This window comes from Gobio gobio, assembly GCF_949357685.1.
Source record: "Gobio gobio genome assembly, chromosome: 14".
NCBI classification, from domain to species: domain Eukaryota; kingdom Metazoa; phylum Chordata; class Actinopteri; order Cypriniformes; family Gobionidae; genus Gobio; species Gobio gobio.
In genome coordinates, this window is record NC_137107.1 from 22,123,389 (window position 1) to 22,146,747 (window position 23,359).

A 23,359-nucleotide genomic window follows, 5' to 3' on the forward strand; every position below is an offset into this window, starting at 1 on the left:
CGACTGGGTCAGAGCATCTCCAAAACTGCAGCTCTTGGGGGGTGTTCCCGGTCTGCAGTGGTCCAAGGAAGGAACAGTGGTGAACCGGTGACAGGGTCATGGGCGGCTAAGGCTCATTGATGCACGTGGGGAGTGAAGGCTGGGCTGTGTGGTCCGATCAAACAGATGAGCTACTGTAGCTCAAATTGCTCAAGAAGTTAATGCTGGTTCTGACAGAAAGGTGTCAGAATACACAGTGCATCGCAGTTTGTTGCGTATGGGGCTGCATAGCCGCAGACCAGTCAGGGTGCCCATGCTGACCCCTGTCCACCGCCGAAAGCACCAACAGTGGGCACGTGACCATCAGAACTGGACCACGGAGCAATGGAAGAAGGTGGCCTGGTCTGATGAATCACATTTTCTTTTACATCACATGGATGGCCGGGTGCGTGTGTGTCACTTACCTGGGGAACACATGGCACCAGGATGCACTATGGGAAGAAGGCAAGCCGGCAGAGGCAGTGTGATGCTCTGGGCAATGTTCTGCTGGGAAACCCTGGTGGTTGTGGCTTCTTTCAGGAGGATATTGCACCCCGCCACAAAACAAAAATGGTTCAGGAATGGTTTGAGGAGCACAACAACGAGTTTGAGGTGTTGATTTGGCCTCCAGCAAATTCCCCAGAAATCAATCCAATCGAGTATGTGTGGGATGTGTTGAACAGGGTAAGGGATGTTTTGGGGGGACCAACACAATATTAGGAAGGTGGTCATAATGTTATGCCTGATCGGTGTATATATATATATATATATATATATATATATATATATATATATATATATATATATATATATATATATATATATATATATATATATATATATAGTGTACATATTGTCAGATTAAAAATGTTTTGTAAGATAAATATGAATCAATACAATTATTTTTCCCCAGCGGTGATCTATGGCAAGATGCCTCATAACTTCATCTGAGCCATAGAAGAATAAAAGTTGGTCTATTTTACCTGTCTTTCAACAAAGATCTCAGATCAGTCCATTAAATGGTAGGTAAGTATGATTAAAAATATATATTTTTTTTTATAAAAGTGTATTCTCAAAACATTTTTTTACAACAGACTTTTTATCCAGAACCATACGATGGGAAAACACATCTTCATCAATATTTGCAAGATACCTCTTCTTCTTCTCTTTCTGTACATGTTCATCTGTTCTCTGGACATCCTGAGCTCGGCCTTTCAGTTAGCTGGAGGTAACCTTTAACACCTTGTTTTATATTTTCAACTGTTCACTGATATAGTAACTATTGTAAACACCCCATTTCCAAATGAAATGTGAAAAGCTGGTTACTTTGTGACCACTAACAACTAATCTCAACAACACATCCTTAGAGTGGAAATAAAAGCTTTGAGAAGGATGTTGTACCTTTGGATAGGTAAGGTTGCAGGGGACATATTCAAGGACAACGCTGTCTTTTCTAACCCTGTGGCGGGACTGGTGGTGGGAATACTGGTTACTGTCCTGGTCCAAAGTTCCAGCACTTCCACCTCCATTGTTGTCAGTTTGGTCTCCTCTGGATGTAAGTCAGATGCAGTCGTTACAAACGCAGTATTGCTCAGCATAATCCAAAAAGCCATATGGAAAATGATCATTCCTCAACGTTTTTTACACAGAACTCTGGAATACTCGATTCTGATTGGTTAATTGCAACGTAGCATGCTGATATTTCTTAGTTTTCCGTTTGTGCGTTGAATATGCTTTCTAATAAGAATGATATCAAAAGTAATTTATACATTCTGTAAAAGTTTATCCTGCTTCTTACCCCTCTTTTAATAATTTACATTTTGTGATATAACAACTAAATTGGCAAATGTTTATATTTATTTCCCATAATGACACATTGGCTGATGCATCATCATCCAACACATGCTAGACTTATATCTAAATATCTAAAAATATCAAAATTTTAAGTAACTTTCGTTACTTTTGTGTCTCTCATATCACATTGTATCGTTCTCTCTTGTTTAATACAAATGCAAATGCCGTTATCTTAATCTTGTGTCCCAGTTATCGATTGCAGATATATATACAACCCCAAATCAGAAAAAGTTGGGACAGTATGGAAAACGCAAAAAAAAAAGAAAAAAGAAGTGATTTCTAAATTTACTTTGACTTGTATTTCATTGCAGACAATATGAACAAAAAATATTTCATGTTTTGTCTGGTCAACTTCATGTCATTTGTAAATATGCATCCTTTCCTGTCATTCAGACCTGCAACACATTTCAAAAAAAGTTGGGACAGTAAAGCATTTACCACTTTGTAATGTTGCCATTCCTTTTCACAACACTTAAAAGATGTTTAGGGACTGAAGACACCAAGTGATGAAGTGTTTCAGGTGTAATTTTGTCCCATTCTTCCTGCAAACAAGTCTTAAGGTGGGCAACAGTGCGGGGTCTTCGTTGTCGCATTTTGCGCTTCAAAATGCGCCACACATTCTCTATTGGAGACAGGTCGGGACTGCAGGCAGGCCAGTGAAGTACCCGTACCCTCTTCCTCCGCAGCCAGGACTTTGTAATGTGTGCAGAATGTGGTTTTGCATTGTCTTGTTGAAATATGCATGGACGTCCCTGGAAAAGATGTCTTCTTGAAGGCAGCATATTATGCTCCAAAATCTCTATGTACTTTTCAGCATTAATGGTGCCTTCACAGAAGTGCAAGTTACCTTTGCCAAGGGCACTGACACAACCCCATACCATGACAGACCCTGGCTTTTGGACTTGTTGCTGGTAACAGTCTGGATGATCCTTTTCTTATTTGGTCCGGAGCACACGGCGTCCATTCCTCCCAAAAAATACCTGAAATACTGATTCATCTGACCACAGTACACGTTTCCACTGTGTGATGGTCCATCCCAGATGCCTCCGAGCCCAGAGAAGTCGACGGCGCTTCTGGACACTGTTAACATAGGGCTTCCTTTTGGCACAGTACAGTTTTAACTGGCATTTGCGGATGTAACTACGTATTGTGGTACTTGACAAAGGTTTTCAAAAGTAGTCCTGAGCCCATGTGGTGATATCGCTTATAGATGAATGACGATTCTTGATGCAGTGCCGCCTGAGGGATCGGAGATCACGGTTGTTCAGCTTAGGCTTGCGCCCTTGTCCTTTATGCACTGAAATTCCTCCAGATTCCTTGAATCTTTTAATTATGTTATGCACTGTTGAATGTGAAATATCCAAATCTCTTCCTATCTTTCTTTGAGGAACATTGTTTTTAAACATTTCAATAATTTTCTCACGCATTTTTTTTGGCAAATTGGCGATCCTCTGCCCATCTTTGCTCCTAAAGGATTAGACCTTTCTTGGATGCTGCTTTTGTACCAAATCATAATTACAATCACCTGTTTCAAATCACATCATTATTTAACCATTTTACCTCATTACTAGCCCTAAATTGCTCCTGTCCCAACTTTTTTTGAAATGTTTTGCAGGTCTGAATGACAGGAAAGGATGCATATTTACAAATGACATGAAGCTGACCAGACAAAACATGAAATATTTTGTGTTCGTATTGTCTGCAATGAAATACAAGTCAAAGTAAATTTAGAAATCACTTCTTTTTTTTTTGTTTGCGTTTTCCATACTGTCCCAACTTTTTCTGATTTGGGGTTATATATATATATATATATATATATATATATATATATATATATATATATATATATATATATATATATATATATATATATATATATATATATATATACACACCGTTTAGATATAACATTATGACCATTATATGCAAACATCTTGGTGCCAGATACCACAGCACAACTTCAAGGGTCTAGTAGAGTCAATGCCTCGAAGTGTCAGGGCAGGGGGACCAACACAATATTAGGACATAATGTTATGCCTGATCGGTGTGTATATATATGTATATAGATATACACATATATAGTAACAAACTATAGGCGCGTTCACGCCATGTTGTGATTACTTAAATTATTGAAAAAGGTGTTCACATTCTCCTAGAACTTATAATTAAACTGCTCCAACATGCACCACGTGACCACTGTACCACCTGGGCGCTGCAGATTCATTTTGACATTGATACTGTTGCCATAGAAATGCATAATTCCGAACAGCTCAGAGTAGAATGTCATGTGTTGTCATTTCGTAATTACAGCAATTACGACTTGGCGTGCTGTGAACGCAGCATATTTTTCCCTTAGCGGAAACTTTAGGATAATATATACAGGTAAATTATAAAATAATTTAAACTCAAATTAATATTTTTCATTTAATTGGTGAGTAGCCATCTAATACTTATTTCCTGTGAATGAACATTTTGTGCACTAATAATTCAGGATGATTGTTGTACTGAACTCTATCTATCTATTCATGCAGTGTTGGATGTTGGATCTGCCATTCCTATCATCATGGGATCAAACATTGGCACATCTGTCACCAACACAATTGTGGCTCTGATGCAGGCAGGGGAGAGAGAGGAGTTCCAACGGTAGAGAGAGAGCACACAGTACCACACACTGTCAGCATTCAACCATCAATAAAAAGTTTGGAGCTCTTCAATGACACTTTCTGTGTGGGACTGTTTCAGAGCCTTTGCGGGTGCCACAGTGCACGATTGCTTTAACTGGCTGTCAGTGTTGGTGTTGCTGCCGCTGGAAGCCATCACTGGCGTGATGAGGCTTGCGTCGGAGGCGGTGGTTGAAAGTTTCAACATCGTGACCGGAGAGGATGGTCCAGAGCTCCTCAAAGTCATCACAGAACCCCTCACCAAAAGTATTATACAGGTACAGCATTATTCTGCCATAAAATTTATTGATAAAAATATTTGTTCCAGGACCAACAAGGATGCCTGTCTTTCTTCTGTGAAAAACAAAAGAAAAGTTTTGATACATATAAAAGTGGTCCATTGGCCTGGGCCTATATGACTTACTGTATATGAAAAGTTTTCTTAAACTATATAATACATGTTTCAGAGAATATTGTTCTAAATTTTGGTCTGTTCCTCATAAATCTGGCTTCAGAAGAGGCTGTTCAAACCAAAGGACGATAGCTATAAATATAAAGGTCTCATAAATCATTTTAATTCTATGAGAATATGGAGGTCCACACTACAACTATAGAACAATATAGTTGCAATCACTTTCAGAATTATATTTATTTATTATTAGTTTGTTTTTATTTTAGTCTGCAGCAGTCGTCCGTGAGGGGCTGCCGTTTTACTTTCGTTTTGTTCTTTGTTTATTTTGTGATTAAAGTTACGTTTAAAGGGATAGTTCACCCAAAAATGAAAAATCTTTCATTTATTTACTTACCCTCATATCGTTCCAAACTGGTTCATCTTCAGAACACAAATGTTCTTTCATCTTTTGATAAAATCTGAGAGATTTTCATCCCTCCATAAAGGGATAAAATGGATGGATCCCTCCACCATCATTTTATACTTCTCAATCCAATGTAATCTTCACAATCCACATAAATATTGCTTAATGGCATTTGTACAGTGTAAAGACTAAGTAAAAATATAGAAATATGATTCCTTATGATTATTTCACATTGGAACGCGCGTGCAAAGATAGAACACTGTTATGCCGCTAGCATTAGCTTCACAGAAATACAAGTACATTCAACATCAGAACGTTTCGACACAAAATACACAATTGTCTATATAAACAAGGTTAAACACTGCATATGTGGAAATTAACTTACTTTCAAAGTTACGCACACTCATCTATGGCTTAAATACTCGCAAGCCATCCACAGCTTTCAAGCGGAACATAACACGTTGCATCAAACTCTGTGGGCGGGACTAAGTTACGGCAGTCAATAATTCCCAACCCACCAATAAAAATCAACTTATCGAGCCTTTTCAACATTAGTCTTTTATTCACATATAAACATTGATCAGCGAACATAAACATAAGCTCAATCGAACCTGCTTGATGCATGAAAACCACTCATGGAAGCTCAAACGTGCTGCATAACACAAGAATGAACCTCACTGGTTCTTGCAGAAGCTTAAATGTGCTGCGTAACACGAGAATGAATCTCATTGGTTATTGCGGTAGCTCAAACGTGCTGTGTAACACGAGAATGAACCTCATTGGTTCTTGCAGAAGCTCAAATGTGCTGCGTGACACGAGAATGAATCTCATTGGTTATTGCGGAAGCTCAAACGTGCTGCGTAACGTCTCGGTTACGGATGTAACCCTCGTTCCCTGAGGAGGGAACGGAGACGTAACGTTAGTGACTAACGAATGGGGGTTTCGCTTAGAAGCCTATCATCTTCGAGCTTAGAGAAAACGCCCAATGGCGTGCCAATGCCATGGGGCATGCGGAATTTGCATACGTAACTCCGCCTCACCACGTGAGTATATAAGGAAGTACGAGGCAATATCGCATTATGTTACCTGCTTGAGGAGCCAAGACTGAACTACTGCGTTCCAGGTAGCACAACTGAAGTGGCAACGGGACGTTACGTCTCCGTTCCCTCCTCAGGGAACGAGGGTTACATCCGTAACCGAGACGTTCCCTTTCGTTCAGTCACTACGACGTAACGTTAGTGACTAACGAATGGGGGTCCCAATATAATCCCGCCACTCAGCTGTCTTCCAGCGCCCTGCGTAAGTGTGAGTTCCCTGTCGTAAGACTAATACGGACGAAGGACTCCCACTTAACACAGGAATACCAAGGTACACTGGGAAGCATATCCCAGTGAGGGAAATGCCAAGATGCCTACCCGTGGGGAGGACTTAAGAGACACATATGAGCCGGTAGGGGCTGCATATGGAGATCTCTAGGGTACCAGCCGAAGGTGGATTTTTAACCCTAGGGGTGGCGGGGACACGCCAAGGGAAGAAACCCTCTCACTGCGGAGACTTACGGTGAAATACACATGTGGGGGTCGCCGGAGGGAACCATGCACATGGGGCACCTGGCCGGACATGAGGGTCTGGGCTCGAAAGGGCAGACAGAACTGATGTCGGCGTCGACAGTGCTGGAGGAGCTCAGGGCTCTCTGGGAGCTCACCTGAGGAAATATCGCACGTATCCAGTCCGTGGAGTGGAGTGGCGAGCAAGCGAAGACACCTGAGCCTGGTCCATTACCGGCCCCTCGGGGGGGCGAGTACATAGTCGGACACTGGCTCCACTCGGAGATTGTAGAATCTGGCGAATGTATTGGGTGTCGCCCAGCCTGCAGCTCTGCAGATGTCTGCTAGCGAGGCGCCATGCGCTAAAGCCCAAGAGGAGGCCACACTCCTAGTGGAGTGTGCCCTCACACCAAGGGGACATGGGCGACCTTGCTGCTGGTAAGCCAGAACAATGGTGTCCACTATCCAGTGAGACAGCCTTTGCTTTGAGAGAGCACTTCCCTTCCGCTCTCCACCATAACAGACAAAGAGCTGGTCTGAGGTCCTGAAACACTGCGTCATGTCTACGTAGGCGCGGAGGGCGCGTACTGGACAGAGCAATGCCAAGGCTGGGTCTGCCTCCTCCAAAGGCAGCGCTTGCAGGTTCAGCACCTGGTCCTTAAACGGAGTGGTGGGAACCTTGGGCACATATCCAGGCCGGGGTCTCAGGATCACGTGAGAGTTGGCCGGCCCGAACTCCAGGCACGCTTCGTCAACCGAAAATGCCTGCAGGTCCCCGACCCTCTTAACGGAGGCCAATGCGGTCAGCAGAGCCGTCTTCATAGACAGGAACTTAATATCAACCGACCGCAAAGGCTCAAAGGGAGGTCTCTGCAGAGCACTTAACACTACTGCGAGGTCCCAAGAGGGTACGAGAGGAGAGCGAGGAGGATTCAGTCTCCTTGCTCCCCTCAGGAACCTGATGACCAGGTCGTGCTGACTTACCTTCTTGTTCTCCAAAAGATCGTGGTGGGCAGATTTTGCGGCCACATATACCTTGAGGGTGGAGGGAGACAGCCTTTGCTCCAGCCCCTCCTGGAGAAATTCAAGCACGGACCCGATCGGGCATTTCCAGGGGTCTTCTTGGCGGGAAGAGCACCAGGTGACGAAGAGGTTCCACTTCAACGCATAGGCATGCCGAGTGGACTCTGCCCTAGCGGAAGTGATGGTGGCGACCACCGTTAGTGGTAGGCCACTCAAACCTGCCGCGCCCCGTCTAGGAGCCACACGTGGAGGCTCCAGAGGTCGGGACGCGGGTGCCATAGGGTGCCCCGTCCCTGAGTAAGGAGGTCTGGTCTCAGAGGAATAGGCCAGGGAGGGGCTGTCGCAAGGAGTATGAGTTCGGGGAACCAGGTCCGGCCGTGCCAGTACGGGGCGACCAAAAGGACCTGCTCCTTGTCCTCCCTGATCTTGCACAGGAGCTGTGCGAGTAGGCTCACTGGGGGGAACGCATATTTGCGTAGGCCCCGCGGCCAGCTGTGCGCCAGTGCATCCGTGCCGAGCGTGCCCTCGGTCAGGGAATAGTACAGGCTGCAGTGGGAAGAGTCGTGGGAGGCAAACAGATCTACCTGTGCGTCGCCGAACTGTTCCCAAATCAGCTGAACCGTCTGGGGATGGAGTCTCCATTCTCCCGGGAGAGGCTGAAACCGCGAGAGCTCGTCGGCTGCGTGGTTCAGGACTCCCGGAATATGGACAGCACGAAGGGACCTCAGGCGCTTCTGACTCCATAGGATGAGATGGCGGGCGAGTTGAGACATATGGCGGGAGCGTAGACCGCCCTGGTGGTTGATGTACGCTACTACGGCCGTGTTGTCTGACTGGACAAGCACATGTTGACCCTTCAGCAGCGCCCGGAAGCGGTGCAGGGCGAACCGTACTGCCAGCAACTCGAGGCAATTGACATGCAGGAGGCGCTGGGGTCCTGTCCAGGAGCCCGCGGCTGCTTGTCCATTGCACATGGCACCCCAGCCCGTGGCAGAGGCATCCGTCGATACGACAACATGCCTGGAAACTCGTTCTAAGGGCACACCGGCCCGTAGAAAACTGAGGTTCGACCACGGGGTGAGCGTCTGTAAGCAGGCCCGAGTCACTTGGACCCGGAGCGTGCCAGACTGCCATGCCCATCTCGGGACTCGATCGCGAAGCCAGTGCTGAAGCGGTCTCATATGAAGCAATCCGAGCGGCGTTACCGCGGCTGCAGATGCCATATGCCCCAGGAGCCTCTGAAATAGTTTCAGTGGAACCGCACTCTTGCTCTCGATTTGACGGAGGCAAGTCAGCAGAGACTGCGCACGCTCGCTCGTAAGCTGCGCGCACATGGCGACCGAGTCGATCTCCATACCGAGAAAAGAGATCCTCTGCACGGGGCAAAGTTTGCTCTTCTCCCAGTTGACCCGAAGGCCCAGACGGGCTAAGTGGTGGAGAACCAGATCTCTGTGTCCGCACACCTGCTCCCGAGAGTGGCCTAGTATGAGCCAGTCGTCGAGGTAGTTCAGGATGCGAACCCCGTGCTGCCGAAGGGGCGCAAGGGCTGCCTCGGCAATCTTCGTGAAGACGCGAGGGGACAGAGATAGCCCGAATGGGAGAACTGCGTACTGATATGCCTGCCACTCGAAAGCAAACCGCAGGAACGGTCTGTGTCGAGGAAGGATGGAGACATGGAAGTAGGCGTCCTTCAGGTCGATCGCTGCAAACCAATCGTAAGGACGAACGCATTCGAAAAGGCGTTTCGCAGTCAACATCTTGAACGGAAGCCGGTGAAGGGATCGGTTCAAGATGCGAAGGTCCAGGATTGGTCGTAACCCACCGGTTTTCTTGGGTACAATGAAGTAGGGGCTGTAGAACCCCGACTTCATCTCGGCCGGAGGGACAGGCTCGATCGCACCCTTCGCCAGTAGAGTGGCACGCATGACGGGGGCATGGGCCCCGGTCACGGTATAGCGGACTCCCCTGTAACGGGGAGGAGCCTGCGCGAACTGAATCGCGTAGCCGAGCCTGACGGTCCGCGCAACCCAGCGGGACAGCCCCGGAAGCTAAAGCCATGCTTCCAGAGACTGCACCAACAGGGTCATACGGACGGCAGACGTACCCCGGGTGGGGCAGCGAGGCAGCGTTACCGGCCCGGACAGGGGAGGCTGTTGGGCGTCCCGGGGTCGGGGCACGGTTAACGGCTGCGCCCTGACAGAGGAGACCAGGGAAGGACTCGCGTTCCACTGGGGTCTGCTCTGCCAGGGGGCTGGCGACAGAGAGGGACGAGAGTGGCGAGACCCGAGGGTGGCGCGCACTGCCGTCACCGATCTCTGGGGGCTCAGGGATGGGGTTGTCAGTTCTTTCTTTAACCACATTAGGGTGCTGCTGACCCGGGGGCCAGCAGCTGAACAAAAGATTCTCCCCCGGCCCTCCACCGGGGGAAGGAGCGGCCCTGCCGCCGTCTCCTGGAAAGAACTGCCCATCCCTGAGCCGTCCGCATCAGGAGCGCCGCTTAGCCTGGAGTTTCTTCGCGGGCTGCGGGGCTGGAACGGACTGGGATGCTTTCCTGCGGCTGAGGGAGAGGGAGCCGCGGGAGGGCGCCCTCGGCGGCGAGCAGGCTGAGGCACCTGCGCGGGCGGTGGGGTGGAGGCAGCAGCTGACCGCCGGGGCAGGATATATTTTATAGCCTCAGTCTGCTTCTGAGCAGCCGAGAACTGTTGGGCGAAGCTCTCGACCGCTCCGCCGAATAGCCCATCCTGGGATATGGGGGCGTTGAGGAAACGGGTTCGCTCAGCGTCGCGCATATCGGCCAGGGTGAGCCATAGGTGTCGCTCCTGGACCACATTTGTGGACATCACCTGACCCAGGGAGCGTGCGGTCACCTTCGTCGCCCGGAGAGCGAGGTCGGTGGCGGCACGCAACTCATTGCTGAGTCCTGGGTCAGCCCCCCCCTCGTGCATATCACACAGCAACTTGGCTTGGTAAGCCTGAAGAGTTGCCATGGTATGCAAAGAAGCGGCGGCCTGCCCCGCAGCTCTATAGGACTTCGCCACCAGGGATGACGAAAACCTACAGGCTTTGGAGGGGTGCTTAGGGTCACCACGCCAGGACGAAGCGCTCTGAGGACACAGTTGCATCGCAACAGAACGTTCGACTGGGGGGACCCCAGTGTACCCTTGAGCCGCGGCTCCATCGAGGGAGGTGAAGGCGGAAGAGTTCGCCAAACGTTCACGGGAAGACAACGGGGACTTCCAGGAACGCGCAATATCTTCATGCACCTCGGGAAAGAAAGGATTTGGAGGAGCGGTCGGACGGGTGTCCGAGCGTGCCGCCCCCAAAAACCAATCGTCCAACCGCGAACGCTCAGGCTGAGGCGGAGGGTTCCACTCCAGTCCAAGCGCTGCGGCTGCCCGAGACAGCATGGCTGTCAATTCTGGGTCCGACTCGGGCAATGCTGGCGCACCCGAGGGTGGCAGCACAGCCGAATCATCATCCTCAGATGACTCCAGCCCACCTTGTGATGCGGCGATAGACATCACTTCCTCTTCTGCCGTGCCAAACGCCACAGTCGGGACAGCAGGAGCCGGCCCCGATGTAGACGCTTGAGCACGGGCCGGGTCAGGTGTATGAGAGGGGGGTGTGGGCCGAGGAACTAGCGTCGGAGCTTTGTTCCACACCGTCACCCTCAGATCACCCTGGTCACCAGCCAAAGTGCCTCCAGAGGAGACCGCAGATTGGGGGGTGACGGAGGGGACTCTCGTTCCGGCATCAGCACGGAATTCACAGAGTCTTGACCGTAACACCGAGATGGCCAGGTTCCCGCAGAGGGAACATGAGTCATCCACGAGCGCTGCCTGAGCGTGCTGAAAGCCCAAACACGTCACACAGCGCTCGTGCCCGTCGAAAGAAAAAGGCGATCTACCGCACCCAGAAGTGCACGGACGAAACATCCTGAAAAGGACGTGTCACGTGCAAGCTCTTTTGTTAGAGGAAACTTTGCAGTCGATGCCGAAGCGCCCAGGGAAACACACCAGCTGTCAGGCGGACCACTGCACAGATCAGCAGGCAGGAAGTATGCGATCACTGGAACGCGCCGTCACACCAACACCGACTGGAAAGCTGCTCGTCTCGAAGAAGCTGACAGAGTCTCAGAAGGCTGTAGGAGTGAAGAGGTAGGTACTCTTGGCTCCGAAAGCAGAAACATAATGCGATATTGCCTCGTACTTCCTTATATACTCACGCGGTGAGGCGGAGTTACGTATGCAAATTCTGCATGCCCCATGGCATTGGCACGCCATTGGGCGTTTTCTCTAAGCTCGAAGATGATAGGCTTCTAAGCGAAACCCCCATTCGTTAGTCACTAACGTTACGTCGTAGTGACTGAACGAAAGGGAACACGAGAATTAACTTAATTTGTTCTTGCGGAAGTTCAAACGTGCTGCGTAACACGAGAATGAACCTCATTGGTTCTTGCACGTCAAGTATCATGCTTGATCTTCCATTTACCTCAAATGATGTGTGAGTTGATGAATGTTTATATGTGAATAAAAGCCTAAATTCAATCTATTCAATATATAAAGCGATCGGATCTCTTCAGAAAATTTGGACGAAAATTTGTTGTACAATCTCTTTATGAACTCTTTGAAGAGTCAAAATGGTAGTTGTGCTGCTGTCAGTGGAGGGACAGAAAGCTCTCAGATTTCATCAAAAAGTTCTTAATTTGTGTTCCGAAGATGAACGAAAGTCTTGTAGGTTTGGAATGACATTAAGGTGAGTAAATAATGACAGAATTTTCATTTTTGGGTGAACCAACCCTTTAATGTCTGCCTGGTCCTGCCTCCTTCTTCCCTTAACACAAACCATGTGACAGTTTGAAAGTGACTTCTGTGTTATAATCATTACAGTATTGATAACAGACAATGGACCTTTTTTTTGTGACAGCACCTTTAGAATTTTTCTCTTATTCGCTACTTTTATTGTGCTCTTATTTCTTTTATTTTTGTTTACCTTTTTGGAGCTTGACAGCCCTTCATAACCATCCACTTTCATTGTATGGAAAAGATCAGCATGACCGTTTTTCAAAACAGCTCCTTTTGTTTTCCATGGAAGCAAGAACGTTTGGAATGAGATTAGTATAATTAATTAGTGAAAGATTTTTTCATTTTGGGTGATTTATTTCTTAAAGTATGCGGCCAATTGGGTGTCATTATAAATAAAAAGAAAACTGGTCATTAGTTTTCTTGGGAGATGCTTTGGAGCTTGTTAAAACTTCTGTCGCCTAATTAAATATCACTCTGTTTGCCCTCTGGTACTCTCTGTCATTAATCTTAGAATTTAGAGTTAAAAGAACATTATATTTTTTCTCTTTCAGCTAGATAAGACTGTAATCGTAGGTATAGCAACAGGGCAAGAGGTGCTGCGCAATAAGAGCCTGATAAAAGTTTGGTGCCAGACACGGATCACGGTGAGCGACATTTCTCTTTGCCTACAGATGAAGATCTTTGATGTACTCTCGCAGCACATGACTTTATCTAAATTTTTTATCCACAGATCCAAGAGAATGTTTATTTTTTGTCTTCAGAAAACTCAACAGTACCAGCCACATCACTTCACATGAATGCTGAAAAATGTGAGTCGTAACTCTATCCAATTTCAAAGGAGTAGCGAACGAAAAAAAGGACAAAACACAGCAAAGAGCCTTCCTTTGATCGATCAGCCTTTAGTCATTTCATGCATAATTTTTTTAATAAAACAGTATTGTTATCCATTCTGTCTGGCTTCAAGCTTTAAGATTTTTAATACAGAGAAATGCCTTTTTTTCTGTGAAGAAAAGCTCATTTTTCAGTCCCTCTGTTGACTCTTTGGCTGTTCTGCATTTACTCGGAGCTCCGTCTGGGCTAATAACTGTCATTTATTCTGTATTAGTACATCCTGTGATAGAAACAGCCACTGAGTCATATGCTTGTATATGACTAACTCATAAAAGACTAACTACAAATTCGACATCAAAAACAGTAACAAACAATGTTTTTTTTCAATGAGCTTTTGAGTCATCCTGCCTCATATGTTGACTTTGAGGCAAACGAGAGAGAGAAAAAAAAAGGTAATAGATCCATATTTATCAGTGGACAGTCTATGGCTCAAGCCCTCATTTATAATCGTGGACTGCCACTTTTTTCGTCATGCATAAATAACATTTTTTGTAGGATTCCTTCAGATGGTAAACAGTCTTTTTGACTGGGTATCAAATTCAGTCATTATCCAACAACATTTTCAAATTTGTCATTTCCCTTTGATTTTATCCTCCGTTATGGGTAGGGATATGGTTGAGATTTTAATTTTCCGACAAGAATGTTCAACATCAACAACAGTAACAAACAGCGTACATTATTAGGAAGTTTTGCAAACTTTTAATGAGTCATCCTGCCTCATATAATGACTTTGAGGCAAATCATCTCTTGAGCCATCATAATGAGAAAAAAAAAATTGGTAATATATCCATATTTATCAGGGGACAGTCTGGCTTAAGCCCTTAATTATAACTGTGAGCCACTTTTTTCGTGGTGCATAAATAATGCTTTTTGTAGGAATGGGAAATCCTCTTTCTACTAACACATGCCATTATCAGCAGCTGATGGGCTAATCACTGTTAATATGAACATATGCCTGTCAATGCCTGACTGACGGGCACATTTCCACAGGAGACTAGAGATGTAAATGCATGTGTGTGTTGGAGCAGGCACTCATCTATTTGTGGAGACGGGATTGTCTGATCTGGCTGTGGGCTTGATTCTGCTGTCTTCCTCACTGCTGGTGCTTTGCACATGTCTCCTGCTGCTGGTTAAGCTTCTCAACTCCCTCCTCCAGGGACAAGTGGCCAAAGCTATCCAGAAAATCATCAACACAGGTGGGAACTACCAGTTTATACAGTTAATGTGATTGTGAGGAGCCATGTGGAATGCTTTAAAAGATTCAGATCAGAGCATCAAGATCAGAACATCAACATTTATATTTTAATTGTCATAATATACACAGTATATTGATCCAGGGTCGGCAGCAGAGCGCACAAAGTGAGGGAAGTGAGTGCATGTACAAATTGTATTCCCGCTGAAAAAAAAAAATTATGGTCAGCTTCTGAATATTGGTTTTGCTAAATTATGTATATAATGCAATTTTCCGAAATGGGTGCTGCTACAAAGTAGACAGGGAAAAGAACACAAACACGAAACTTGTAGTTTTGTACAATTTTGTACACATTATATACACATATAATACTTGCTCGAAAGGGAGTGGAAAGAAGTAGAACTTATTTGCTCCCACCCCCAGTTCCTATATGCCTGATCTCTCTCTCTCTCTCTCTGTGTGTGTGTGTGTGTGTGTGTGCGTGTGAGTGCGTGTTTAATATAATATAAATGGTTTACCTTTCAGATGTGTCTATTCGTCTGGGAATCCGTTTCAGTCATTATTATTTTCAAAGTTGTTCAACTAAATTTTAAAATTGCATACTTTTACATATAGAATATTTGATTTCATAGTTGATATTAATGATACCTATTTCTTTTTTTTTAGGAATTATAAAAAATTGTGATGTAATTTATGCAAAACTAAGATAAGAGTTGAGATAAGTTTACCCTGGGGTTTACCCTTGACTTGCACCCTATATTGCCAACTGGGGTATTTTTCATTTGCCAAGCAAATATTTCAGTTTATTTCCCTTAATAATTGAATGCATCATAATTATCTTGTACATAACTCATCTCTAAATATGTTATAATTTAGGACTAAATGCACACTGCACTATTGAAACATTTCCCTAATGATGGGGTTAATGGCGGAATCACCCCTGAGGCAAAACCTGATTTTATCAAGTGCAACATGTTCCTGGATCAACACTTTTGTTGATCCTGGAAGAACATTCCAATCAACCAATCAAATTTGAGGGACAAGTTTAAGTAAAGTTTAGGCTTCTACATCAGTGTTTCCCTCTGATTTTAGGGATAATTTATGGGATTAGGTTTAGGGGTAGGGATATGGTTAGGATTAAATGCTCGGATGGGAATGTTGTACCAGGATCAACAAAATATGTTGACTAGGATGTCTAAAGGGATAGTTCACCCAAAAATGAAAATATTCTCATCATTTACTCACTCTCAAGTTGTTCCAAACCTGTATAAGGGTCTTTGTTCTGCTGAACACAAAAGAAGATATTTTTGAAGAATGTTGGTAACCAAGCATAGAGCAAATATTGACTACCATAGTAGGGGAAAAAATACTATGGTAGTCAATAGTTGCTCTATCTGCTTTGTTACAAACATTCTTAAAAACATCTTCTTTTGTGTTCAGCAGAACAGAGAAACGTATACAGGTTTGGAACAACTTGAGGGTGAGTAAATGATGACAGAATTTTCATGTTTGGGTGAACTATCCCTTAACTTGAGTTTTACAGGCTCCACTAAGCATTTTGTCAGTTTCTAGGAGTACTGCCCTTTTCAAAAGCGTACTAAGAAGTTCATCCAGTGATTTATTCTGAGGAACCCTGAAGGGAGCCTCAAGTATCTATTTTTAAAGCATTTTCAGGAGATGTAAACAAAGCATATTCCTGCAGACTTTCCTTTTCCGTTTGGCTGGTTGACTGGCTACCTGGCCATTCTGGTTGGTGCTGGCGTGACCTTTGTTGTTCAGAGCAGTTCGGTGTTCACTTCTGCCATCACTCCTTTGATAGGTGAGTCCTTCCTCCCTAAAATGACCAGGCTGAACCTATGAGCAAGAATTTGAGCAGTCTTTGGATTTCTTCTGTATAATTTAGCTGTGCATCCAGATGACCAGAGAAATTCATTACACCCAAGATCACCTCTGAGTAATGCACTAATATTTGCATTTAGACACCACTGAGCCTCAGAAGTGTTAATCTTTAGCCCTCACAGGGTTGACTTCCACTCATTTGTATTCACTTTGAGCTTTGTGCTCTGGGAATAAATGGTCTGTTCAGGCCGATGAATAATGTGAAGGATTTACTCAATGCAGTAACTCATGCACTCGATTTCCCAGTGAAATCACAGACATAAGTTGTTGAGCTTCAACAAATAAGATCGAGGGAGAGAGAAATGAAATAGAGGAAGGGAGAAACAGTGCCAAGAGAAGAGAGATGTTCACTTGATGCTCTCAACCCTCTCTAATCCACCTGCCCTTTTGATTGATAGATGAGTGATAGTCTAACTTTGCTCCTGGATTTATTGTAATTAGCTACACAGTGATTAGACTTAGTAAACCATGACATATTATGGATCCACAGCATCCTAATTACACTGCCTGGGAGACCACTAATCCCAAGAAGCTTTAGAGCTGCCACAGTAGCCATAATGTCTACAGATTATACTTTTCCAAAGATTTCTTCTTCTCAAAGGCAAACACACAGTTAGTCTTTTCAAACAGGTGCAGAAAATGTAGGGGTCAATAACAAATAATAGTGTCCATGATTGATCAAAATCTAGGGTAACACTTTAGAATAATGGTCCGGCACAGGTAACTATGCAGGACTAATGAGCAGTACTACATTAACACTTCAGCTACTCCTATTAACTAATATAGAAACAAGCTTAACTAATCAGTAAGTCATATTTTGACTGTACTAAAGCACAAAAATACCGTAATATATTTTGGCAGAGATTTAGGAAACATGCTAAGTTCAAATACTTGTTTCTCCGAAAAACAATGCTACAGCCAGATATTCTGTTTCGAAATGCGGTCCGTGTGGGAATGTCTGTTTTTATTTTGGTCAGTGTGATCCCGCCCCCTGCCAATTACCCAAAAATATTTTGACAGTTGCCATTTGATGGAAAACACAGCGTATTGCAGCCATGGAAGCCAGCAAACAAACTATGGCTGCGTCCGAAATCGTATACTTTCTTATGCTTTTTTGAATAGGTAATTACTTCACGGCTGCTAAAAAAGTATGTTCTATATAGTATGAATGTAATCTGGATGTACTACATTCGCCATGTTGTCATTATCACGTCTAGCCTGACAAGCCAGACCCACATCAAAATGCTGGGTCTGGAAACTCAGCATTGACAGGGCTCAATCCGAGGGGCGGGATAAACGGTTGTCTTTCAAATTCCCTCTGCATGCAATTGGATAGCGCCATCAGCGCCACAACCAACCAGAGCGAAGATGAAGGTGAAGCCGATCTAACGTTAGTTGATAAACTTTCGCCGTATCCGGTATAGTCAAAACTTCGAACATATCTTCATTTCCTAAGAATGACTTCAGTGCCGTTCTTTGTTATTTTCCTCAAAGAAAAGCTTAAGGCCCAATCCCAATTCTATTTTATACCACTTCGCCTTCCCCTACCCCTACACCTACCTGTTCCCCTTGCCCCTTGCAACAGAGTGCCAAGGCGTAGGGGTAAAAATATTCCCCTAAGAAATGGGACACCACTACTATACCATTACACCTCATCATACCCCATTTCTTTTATTATAAAATCCTGTGACATTTAACCAGTATGAACAGCAATGAAGTGTGTAGGCTATATCTAACAGAAATCAGGCGCGAGCACGTTTAACAAATTACTCACTCCCAACAGAGTTTTGCGCTATATTTGGACTTGATAAAATGTCGCTCGTTTTCAGTTCAAAAACATATGAGCCAGAGTTTCCTAAGATGATACAGAATGATACAGAACATCCAAAACTAGATAAGCCGCTTTTCCATTGGACCAAACTGTTCTCTTTGTTTATTAACCGTTCCATTCCGTGCTGATCCGAGCCGGCCGGTACGGATATGGTTTCGTTATCTACTGTGGTGCTGCGATAATGTTCATACGTTATACGTCAAGTCAGTCGTTGCCTTGGTAACGCAAGAGTTTACAGATGATATGTATTGTAAATATCGACTGCGTTATGAAGGATGACCAGATATATATTTTTTAACTATTATTAATATGTGTTCAAATCCCGCAAATAGTGCGTTTAGCAAGCTACGGAGAAACGGCAGCCAGGCGACACGCAAGTGATCGATCCCAGGTGGCAACACACACACATTCTATGCAGCACGGTAGTCGGTGGAGGGAAACTCCTCATACCCTTTAGTTCGAAGTGTGGACCTGAAAAATCTTCGTTTGAAGGGCTATCTGGCCCTTCCCCTTACCCCTACCACTCCAGCCAAAAAAGAATCGAGACACCCCTACCCCTTCACGTGAACGTGCAAAACGAAGGGGTATGGGAAAGAGAAGGGCTAAGGGGTAGAAATGGGATTGGGCCTAACTCCAAGTCTTTGTTTACGAGTAACGTTAGCACGCAGAACCTCCGCAACTCTGCCGTGACGTGCCGTCATTATGTTAAGCCCGCCCACCGTCTCTACACACGCTGTGATTGGCCTGACCAGAGTTTGGTTTTTCCAGCTCTCAGGTCTACAGAGAGTTGCTAGACTACACTCGCGGCAAAATAAATTTTTTGCTGCTAGGGTGCGTCTAGATTTCTAGGCTATATCACGTCAGTTGTCATTATAGGATCACCGCCATTCACCTATCCTCTCCCGTCTCATGGTATAGTAAAGTGTCCATCATATGCACACTTCAGAATCTCACCTGATGGTCATCCGGGTACTTTTTGCCTATACTTTTAGATGAGTACTGTGAATTCAGACTTATTTAGTCACATACTGCTTTTTACCTACTATATAGTAGGGAAGTATGCAATTACGGATGCAGCCTATAGGTCAGAGATCACAGATTCTACCCCACCTAAAATTCCTCAGCATCTTTGCGTGTCCTCAATCTGGCAACTGAGGAGAAGTGGGCGGGAGAAACAACCCTCTCATATATTTGGACTGCAGTACCCATTTTAACCACTAGCTGTCAATATTAAAAACTGCACCTTTAATGAATCCTTGCTGATAAAAAAATTAATTTCTTTAAAAAAAAAATTATTACTTACTGACCCAAACTTTTAAATGGTAGTGTGTATACATGCAGTATATAACTTTATAATAATAATAATAATAATATAATAATTAAATTGACCAATTTAATTTAAATTGAGGCTTCTCTTCATTAGGATAACAAGACATTTTTGACTTGCATCATTGTGTAGACTCTGAGTGTCTATTTAGAACAGGGTCATTTCCATAAGGTAAATGTCAGTTCCGAACATGGTCATCCAATTTGCTCTTAATAAGGCTAGATTCACCTTACGGGAATGTCTCATTAGTAACAGAAATCATCTGCTCTGGTAGACTCTCACGTTCATTGTGCTTTCAGGTATTGGTGTGATATATCGAGCGGGCCTACCCTCTGACCCTAGGCTCCAATATCGGAACAACCACTACAGCCATCTTAGCTGCATTAGCTAGCCCAGGAGACAAGCTAGCTGCGGCCTTTCAGGTGATGCCATTTGAGACCTGAACATTCTCACTTCATTAATCAGTGACTGAGTTAGAGCACTCTAGGAATGGTGGATTGATCTCAGAATATTTAAGCTTCCAATACGAAATATATATATCCTGCCACTTACATGTAATTATCAAACAGCAATCCAACTGTTCAATCAATTCCCAATGGATGAAATCAAGTAATTTTTTCCTTGTTCAAGAAGTTCACTCAGATAGATATGTCACAATAGGGAAGAAAAGACGATCAAAGCCTCTTTTATGTCGACATTAAAGGGATAGTTCACCCATAAATGAAAATCCTGTCATCATTTACTCACCCTCAAGTTGTTCAAAACCCGCATGAATGTCTTTCTTCTGTTGAACACAAAAAAGGAAGATATTTTGAAGAATGTCAGTAACCAAACAGTTGATGGACCCCATTGACTTCCATAGTCATTTTTTTCTCCATACTATGGAAGTCAGTGTGGCCCATCAACTGTTTATCGACATTCTTCAAAATATCTTATTTTGTGTTCAACAGAAGAAAGAAATTCATACAGGGTTGGAACAACTTGAGGGTGAGTAAATGATGACAGGATTTTAATTTTTGGGTGAACTATCCCTTTAACAAATAAAATAAAATAGAAGTTTTATAGTTTGAAGTTTAAGCCTTTTTAATGTTCATAAAGAATTATGGATTTCCAATTGAATGATAATTGTAGATTTACTAAGTTTATTTTCTTGATTTTGTTATTTTCTAGGAATAAACATTAAATATACAGGTGCTGGTCATATAATTAGAATATCATCAAAAAGTTGATTTATTTCACTAATTCCATTCAAAAAGTGAAACTTGTATATTATATTCATTCATTACACACAGACTGATATATTTCAAATGTTTATTTATTTTAATTTTGATGATTATAACTGACAATTAAGGAAAATCCCAAATTCAGTATCTCAGAAAATTAGAATATTACTTAAGACCAATACAAAGAAAGGATTTTTAGAAATCTTGGCCAACTGAAAAGTATGAACATGAAAAGTATGAGCATGTTCAGCACTCAATACTTAATTGGGTCTCCTTTTGCCTGATTTACTGCAGCAATGCCGCGTGTGATGGAGTCGATCAGTCTGTGGCACTGCTCAGGTGTTATGAGAGCCCAGGTTGCTCTGATAGTGGCCTTAAGCTCTTCTGCATTGATGGGTCTGGCATATCGCATCTTCCTCTTCACAATACCGCATAGATTTTCTATGGGGTTATGGTCAGGCGAGTTTGCTGGCCAATTAAGAACGGGGATACCATGGTCCTTAAACCAGGTACTGGTGGCTTTGGCACTGTCTGCAGGTGCCAAGTCCTGTTGGAAAATTAAATCCCCATCTCCATAAAGTTGGTCAGCAGCAGGAAGCATGAAGTGCTCTAAAACTTCCTGGTATACGGCTGCGTTGACCTGAGAAAACACAGTGGACCAACACCAGCAGATGACATGGCACCCCAAACCATCACTGACTGTGGAAACTTTACACTGGACCTCAAGCAACGTGGATTGTGTGCTTCTCCTCTCTTCCTCCAGACTCTGGGACCCTGATTTCCAAAGGAAATGCAAAATGTACTTTCATCAGAGAACATAACTTTGGACCACTCAGCACTTGTGTAAGGTGTCAATGGTCGTCTTTTGGACAACTGTCAAGTCAGCAGTCTTCCCCATGATTGTGTAGCCTACAGTACGAGACTGAGAGACCATTTATAAGGCCTTTGCAGGTGTTTTGAGTTAATTAGCTGATTAGAGTGTGGCACCAGGTGTCTTCAATATCGAACCTTTTCACAATATTCTAATTTTCCTACTGAATTTGGGATTTTCCTTAGTTGTCAGTTATAATCATTAAAATTAAAAGAAATAAACATTTGAAATATATCAGTCTGTGTGTAATGAATGAATATAATATACAAGTTTCACTTTTTGAATGGAATTAGTGAAAAAAATCATGACCATCACCTGTATCAAAATTGAATAAAAATAAATATTTGGGGAAAAAACCCTGGTAAACAGGCTTGTAGTATCCTAAATGATCTATTCAAGTTAATAAATGGTCAATTTTATTCATTTCATCCATAAAAAAAATACATGTTGATATATCAGTTGGTGCTATAGCCTTGATAGTGCTAAGGGGTTGGAAATAAGTTGTATTGCTCATTCATAGAGGACTCACACAGCTAAGATAGTCTGTTTGTAAAGCAAATAAAACCATGTTCCCTCCCTCATGATGCTCTGCACATTGTCTCTCTCAGGTTGCTCTATGTCATTTCATCTTTAACATTCTGGGAATATTGCTTTGGTACCCAGTTCCTCTCAGCCGTCTCCCCATTCGCATGGCACGCTTTTTAGGTGAGCGGACAGCAAAATATCGGTGGTTTGCGGTGCTGTACCTGATTCTGTGCTTCCTCCTTTTGCCATCCATTGTCTTTGCCCTCTCCATGGCTGGATGGCAGGTGCTGGTGGGAATCTGTGTACCATGTGTTGCTGTCCTCCTCTGCATTGTTGTTGTGAATAGACTGCAATCACAAAAGCCTCACCTCCTGCCTTGGTGGCTGAAAACCTGGGACCACCTACCTCTCTGGATGCACTCACTCAAACCAATGGATACCATCATCACAAGAGTCACATTGTGCTGCAGGAAAGCCGGGAACAGTGATCAGAGCCGCACGTCTCCCGAGGATCTGCCGCAGTTGACAAAATATGAAGCTAAAAAAAATCCCGTGCCTTTGGCACAAAATAGCCCAGTTTTGAGTTATGATTATGAGACTGAGACTGGGGCTGTTTTTGACTCATTGAATGGCAAGAGCAGCAGGCTGTAGTAGACTATGTGGCCCCTTAATTGCTTTTTGGCCCTTGAAATGGTTTCTCTTTTCATATTTTGAATAAACGGGTTTCCTCTCTGCTCTTTTTGTGAGTCCGAAATTCACAGAAATTCATTCAAACAATGGGGTAAAAATTAAGGCCTCTTATAAATGTTTTTCTTTTTCCCCCCTTTGTTAAGTGAAAGGAGATGACTCTGAGACCATTTTATTGGATTTCCGCCTGGA

General features: G+C 44.0%; 1 protein-coding gene across 1 annotated transcript; it reads left to right on the forward strand.

Annotated features, from left to right (window-relative positions):
* Positions 1-1,134: 1,134 nt before the first annotated feature.
* Positions 1,135-23,131, forward strand: slc34a1b (solute carrier family 34 member 1b; the record flags this gene model as incomplete). The annotated part of the gene is given in 11 exon segments (XM_079834552.1): positions 1,135-1,246; positions 1,430-1,573; positions 4,404-4,515; positions 4,615-4,810; positions 13,274-13,366; positions 13,453-13,531; positions 14,642-14,809; positions 16,508-16,624; positions 20,162-20,174; positions 20,176-20,284; positions 22,565-23,131. Coding segments are annotated over 11 exon segments (1,710 nt in total).
* Between the last annotated feature and the right edge of the window lie 228 nt (positions 23,132-23,359).